General features: G+C 44.4%; 1 protein-coding gene across 1 annotated transcript; it reads left to right on the top strand.

Moving 5' to 3' along the window:
* Positions 1-3,282: 3,282 nt before the first annotated feature.
* LOC311505337 (uncharacterized protein) lies at positions 3,283-6,707 on the top strand (the record flags this gene model as incomplete). Its single annotated transcript, XM_084568849.1, has 3 exons — positions 3,283-3,405; positions 5,660-5,740; positions 5,823-6,707. The coding sequence occupies 3 exons, from the start codon at positions 3,283-3,285 to the stop codon at positions 6,705-6,707; spliced, it is 1,089 nt and encodes a 362-aa protein (XP_084424975.1).
* Between the last annotated feature and the right edge of the window lie 219 nt (positions 6,708-6,926).

Below are 6,926 nucleotides of genomic sequence, written 5' to 3'. Positions count from 1 at the left end.
CAGTATCACCATGACTTCAATGAGAAATCATCAGAAGAGCAGATTGAAATGTCCAGAGAAGACACTAAGTTCATGCATATTGTCAACAGCACAGCAAAACTAATTGGAGGTCATTATTGTATTGACCTGCCATTCAGGAAGGAAAATATAACCCTGCCAGATAATCGCTATATAGCAGAGCAGCGCTTATGTAGCCTGAAAAGAAAGTTTGACAGGAACAGTGTTTTTAAGGAGGAATACACCATATTCCTAAATGAAATAATAACACAGGGGCATGCCGAGCCAGTTCCTCTTGACCAGCTGACACAGAGCAGTGGGAAAACTTGGTATATCCCTCACCACGGGGTGTATCATCCTCAGAAGGGCAAGCTAAGAGTTGTTTTTGATTGTGCAGCCTCATATAAAGGAACATCACTCAATAGTCAGCTTTTGCAAGGGCCCGACCTCACCAACAGCCTCATTGGAGTTTTTGTCCGGTTTAGGCAGAAGCCTATTGCAATAGTGGCTGATATCCAATCTATGTTTCACCAGGTTCATGTCTCAAACAAGCACGTCAACTTTCTCCGCTTCCTCTGGTGGCCAGGTGGTGACACTGCACAAGCTCCGCAGGAATATCGCATGAAGGTACATCTATTTGGAGCTGCATCATCGCCAAGCTGTGCCAATTATGCCTTGAGGAGAACTGCAGATGACAACGCAGAACACTTCCCTCCAGAGGTTGTGAGTACAGTGAAAAACAACTTTTATGTCGATGATTGCCTCCATTCAATGGCCTCAGAAGAGGAAGCTAGGAAAATGATCCAGGATTTAACTGCACTTTGTCAAAAGGGAGGATTCACTCTGTCAAAGTGGGTCAGCAATAGTCGTGCAGTGTTGCGCTCTGTCAGCGAAGGCCACAGAGCAAAGACTATGATGGAGCTGGACTTGGATGCAGACCAACTTCCTGTGGAACGTACATTAGGATTACAGTGGTACGTTGAGACTGACCAATTTGGATTTAAGGCCTCAGCAAAAGAGCAGCCACAGACGAGAAGAGGAATTCTTTCGGTGGTCAGCTCCCTCTACGACCCATTGGGCTTCCTTGCTCCATTCAGCATGATGGCTAAGATGTTACTGCAGGAACTCTGTAAAAGAAACCTTGGATGGGACGAAGATATTCCCCATGTTCTCGCTAAGCAATGGGCTGGCTGGTTGGAAGGTCTCCACAAGGTGGCAGAGTTCAAGATTGATCGTTGCATTAAGCCCAAGGACTTTGGCAACCCTGTCACTGTACAGCTTCACCACTTCTCTGACGCCAGTGAGGTCGGGTATGGAGCTGTCTCTTACTTAAGACTGGAAAGGGACAATAAGGTGCATGTTGCATTTATGATGGGGAAGGCCAGAGTTGCTCCGTTGAAGCAGACGACAATTCCTCGCTTGGAGCTAACAGCTGCAGTCCTCGCTGTTAGAGTAGACCGCATGCTACAGAAGGAGTTGCAACTCAGGCTGGAAAAGTCAGTTTTCTGGACCGACAGCACTACAGTCCTTAAATACATTTCGAATGAAAGCCGGCGATTCCATACCTTTGTGGCCAACAGAATTGCAATCATCAGAGAGGCAACTGATGTTGATCAGTGGAGATATGTGGGGACAAAGGAAAACCCAGCAGATGAAGCGTCAAGAGGAATGAGTGCAGAAGACCTCCTGAGCAGAAGGAGATGGATGATGGGACCTGATTTCCTCTACAAGTCTAAGGATGAGTGGCCTAAGTTAGATGTAGACCTTCAGGTGATTCCTGGCGCAGATCCTGAGATTAAAAGGGACTTGACAGTGAATGCTGTTGTGAAAGACACAGACAATGCTATGAGCCACCTGATCCATTACTTTTCATCTTGGAGGAAATTGCAAGTAGCCGTAGCTTGGCTTCTTAAGATCAAGGACACTCTCGTGTTATTGGGACATAGGAGAAAGGAACTTCATGTCTCTGCTGACCTCAGTAGGGACACTCCAGACTGTAATCAACAGGTGGAAAGCCAAATGCAGAGCTTTAAGGCTACGCTCAAAGGACAGAGTTTGACGCCTCAAGATGTGACCAGGGCAGAGCTGTCAATCATCCGGTATGTGCAACATCAACGTTTTAAGGATGAAATCACCTTGCTGCAGAGTGGTGTGAAACCCATATCCAAGGATAGTCCACTGTACAGATTGGACCCAGTGATGGATAGTGAGATCCTCAGAGTGGGTGGTCGGTTAGGCAAGGCCGCAATGCCAGTGGAATCCAAGCGTCCTGCTATTCTGTCAAAGGACCTGCATGTATCAACACTAATTCTGCGCCATATTCATCAGCAGATAGGTCATGCTGGAAGAAACTATATGTTGTCCAGTTTAATGCGGAAGTATTGGATTATAAATGCAAACTCTGCTGCCAGAAAGATCATATCAGATTGTGTTGTTTGCAGACGCAACAGAGGAAGACTCCTCGAACAAAAGATGGCAGACTTGCCTGCCGAAAGAGTGTTGCCTGATGAACCCCCTTTCACTCATCTTGGCATTGATTATTTTGGGCCCATTGAAGTTAAAAGAGGCAGAGGTCTTCTCAAAAGATACGGAGTGCTCTTCACCTGCATGACCAGCCGTGCTGTACACTTGGAAGTAGCATACACGTTGGATACAGACTCCTGTATAAATTCAGTGAGAAGGTTCATCTGCCGACGAGGCCCAGTCTCAACTATCAGGTCTGACAATGGAACTAACTTTGTTGGAGCCAGCCGTGAGCTCAAAGAAAGTCTGACTTCTCTGAATCATGATAAAATTCAAAGAGCCTTTCTTCAGGATGGCATAGAATGGAGATTCAACACCCCATCGGCTTCCCATCAAGGTGGTGTTTGGGAGCGCCTGATTCGGTCAGTGAAGAGTGTTCTTACCTCAGTCCTTAAGCAGCAGACCCTGGATGATGAAGGTCTCCAAACAATATTTTGCGAAGTTGAGGCAATCTTGAATGATAGGCCCATTACAAGGACCTCAGATGATTCAAATGACCTGGAAGCCTTGACGCCGAATCACATTCTGATGTTGAAAGGTAAACCAATTATGCCACCAGGACTGTTTGATAGAAATTGTCTGTACGTCAGAAAAAGATGGAAGCAGATACAGTATATGGCGGAACTTTTCTGGAAGAGGTGGATATCTGAGTATCTGCCATTGATGCAACAGAGACAAAAATGGACATCACTAAGAAGAAATCTCACACCTGGAGATGTTGTTCTTGTGGCAGATGCTACAGCTCCAAGAGGATCTTGGATGATGGGGAAAGTTCTAGATGTCAGATCAGATGTGAAGGGCTTTGTTCGCTCTGTCCGCCTCCAAACGAAGACCAGCATCCTGGAGAGGCCTGTGACGAAGCTGTGCCTGCTGCTGGAGACGGCAGTGTGATCATATTCACTGACTCTCTCTCTCGCTCTCTCTCTCTCTCTTTTTTCTCTCTATCTTTCTTTATCTTGCAGGTCCGGCAAGAAGACATCTGTGCCTGATATAGTTAGAATACTAACTTAATGTGCAGCTCCGTTTTGACAGTTCAGTAATTGTGATAATCCACAATTAGGGGCCGGAGTGTTGGAGCTACATTTAGTTTACTTTAGTGGTGGTAATTTGTTAATTCATTTGTTTATTATTATTATGATTTGCTCCCATTAGTAATATATTTTGCTAATATTATTTTGCTAGTTATTTGTTTAGTTAATTGTTTTGATTTATGTTTAGTTTAATGTGACCAGTCTAATAATTAATTTTGATTTAGACACCTGGGGGCAGTGGTGAGCACAGGTAAAGGTGTGTGTGTGAGTATATAGGTAGGAAGTAGGAAGGAGGCCTGTATGCACCTGGGTGGTGGGCACATGGTTTTTTACCAGCGCGAGAGATGCTGAGAAATGTTTGCTCTGCTGGAATCAATAAACCAGCCATCAAATTGAATTTAAGCTTGGACATTATTTCTTGCCTGCGTACATTACCTGCCCAGGGTGCCAGAAGTTGCCGTTTAAGTATTTAATTTAAGTTTAATTTCCTAAGTTTAGTTTTGTTAAGTTTGGTCACAAACGGCCACTACAGTTTTAATTTAACGTTAGCTCTTATAACGTTAATTATCCCCCGTAGTAATTCTAGATAGTATACTAGAAGGCGAATCAACATTAAAACGAGCTGACAACATGTTATATTGTTCTCAAATGTTAATTAAACACATTTGCTGTACTTACCTTAATTCGTCCAACTATGATATATCGATGTAGTGGATTAATCCCCGCAATCCGCAATACTCTCCTGTTACCGGTAGGAGCGCTAGTGCAAGAAAGGAAAACGACCCCATGAGTCGTTTTCCAGAGCATGTACACACGACCACTGTGGTCGTATAAGTTGGAGGACTTGTTCATAATATATTTGTTGAGCTATTCCATTCAACAAACCGCTCAGAGACTTCGTCGCTTCCACGTCCGCCATGTTTGCATGTTACTGTGGTCACGTGAGGCGGACGAGTCGTAGTATATACAGTCAATAGGCTCGTTTGAGATGTCTGCGCCTGTCTGAGGCTTAGGTGCATACGTCAACGTGAACTTACGCCGACTGTAGGGGTGGAGCATAAAACGGCTGCAGACAAGTCGGACACGGTCTACTTCGTGTAAACAATGGCGGATCTCGCGGCGTTTGCATTCGTTGTTGCCGACGAAATAGAAGCTTTGGAGTTACTGGAATTTATACCCGTGTTACAACAAGAAAACCTCGAAGAACGAAGGTGATAATAACGGTTTACATGCTGCTTTATTTGTGATGTTATGTTATAGGCCTACGTAATTTCTGTGATTCTAACTCTACCTCTTGTAAGGCTGTCATGTTCTTTTCTGCATGGAGTTGCGTGTGGAGTCGCGGTAATGTCAGTGCCTGTCAATCCAGAGACCCGGGTTCGATACCTGACGGTGGAGGCTGTATTTTATTTTGCTAGGCCTAGCCTAGACAGTGGCCTATCAAGTGCAACAGCCCTATATCTATGGCAACAGCACCCTCTAGAGTCAGTCCTGCTTTATTTTGTTTTTACTTCAAAACACACTGTTAAGGTAAGCCTATGGATAACCCAACTGCGCAAATGGTGTTGTTCAGTCATGAAATTGAATAAGTAGGCTACATTTACCTGCTGTGTCGCGCATTATCAATTATCAAATACGTCATATATGTCATATATGTTGTATGTGTGATGTTGATAAGAATGCATTACACTCTCAAAACATAGCCATTACATCATTACATGCAGAAATGTACACCCAGTCGGCATAATCTGTGAAGCATATTAGTTATTTTTATTACAGTCATTTGTGAGACAACCAGTCAGATATTAACAGCATTGTCAACAAAACTTTTTGTTGTAAACAATGATCCAAGGCAGGCCTTCAGGGAGGGATTATCTGACAACCTGTAGCCCATGAGGCTTCTTTGATATTCAATCCTGTCCTTCATGACAGTTGATCTACCAGTTATAGGCTCTTTCCAATATTTGCTATATATTCTCATGTGACATACACATACAACACAAACTCATTAAAGTATTGTGCGTTTATTGTGAGCAGTTTTTCCAGTTCATCAATACATGCAATGTGTCCCAAATCTGATTGATTGCAGAATCGTTCCAAAAATTCAGGGATATGTGGAGGAGGTTGTCCCTCTTTATAGCCTGGAAGAGTTTCGCTCTCACTTCAGGCTTTCTAAAATACAAGTGGAGGTAAGTAGGTCATGTGGAGGCTAGAACTAATACAAGTTTGAACAAGTTTTTAGTGACTATTTCTGTCATGTTTACTACCCAGGATGTTATTGGTACTCTTGGACCATTTTACCAGAATCCACTTCAGACAAAGATTCCCATTACCAACAGTGTCCTGGCCTGTCTGTGGACTCTTGCTAACGAAGAGTCCTATAGGGGGGTTTCAGACAGATTTAATATGAATAAATCGACTTTGTCATGTCATGTGCACAATTTCTGTGCCCTAGTCAATCAACACATGGGGCATCACATTAGCTGGCCTGTGGGGGAGGCCCTCCAAAGGTCTGAGCTGGGCTTTGCCAGGGTTGGGTTCCCAAACACAGTGAGTGCTGTGGATGGGTGCCACATCCACATCAGGAAGCCACATGTGGAAAACCCAATGGCCTATTATAACAGAAAGCAGTTCTATTCTGTTATCCTGACTGGTTTTTGTGACAGTAGCAGGAGATTTTGCCACATAAGTGTGGGCCACCCTGGCAGTTGGCATGATGCCAGGGCCTTCAGGCTTTCTGCAGTTGCCCAAGCGCTGGAGGCAGATCCATATTCCCTCATACAAGAGGGTATGCATATGTTGGGGGACTCTGCCTACCCGCTTTTGCCACAACTGTTAACCCCTTACAGGGATAATGGGCACCTTACAGCTAGGCAGAGGAGATTCAATAGAAGGCTGAACAGTGCACGTGTTATCATTGAACACACGTTCGGTCTTCTTAAAACAAAGTTCCGCCGTCTCCGGTATGTAAACATGAAGTCAATACAGCACATAAGTTCAGCGGTCTCTGCGTGCTGTGTTCTTCACAACATCTGCCTGAATCCCGAGGACATTCATGAACCAGACATGGAGGCCATGGATCATGCCCATCATCCGCCACAGTACCACAATCAGCAGGCTGCCCTTTACAGGGATGCCATTTGCAATAACAGGTGAACTCCACCAACTCCACCTTTTTTTTCTGTCAACAAATTCTGGTATCACAAATTCAATCTGCAACCCCCCCCCCCCCCTTTAAATTATTTTCCTTCATTTTTGTGAGCTGGTGGGAAACACACCACAGGGTGATATGATGGCACATCTCTTGTAATTACAAATAGAACAGGCCTGTTACCTTCTCAATGCTTCCGACCCAATTCCCAATGTCGTAGCATC

The sequence above is a fragment of the Chelon labrosus genome, assembly GCF_963514085.1.
Source record: "Chelon labrosus genome assembly, chromosome: 2".
Lineage (NCBI taxonomy): Eukaryota > Metazoa > Chordata > Actinopteri > Mugiliformes > Mugilidae > Chelon > Chelon labrosus.
Note: the sequence above shows the minus strand (reverse complement) of the source record. Positions and strands in the feature narration are given on the sequence as shown.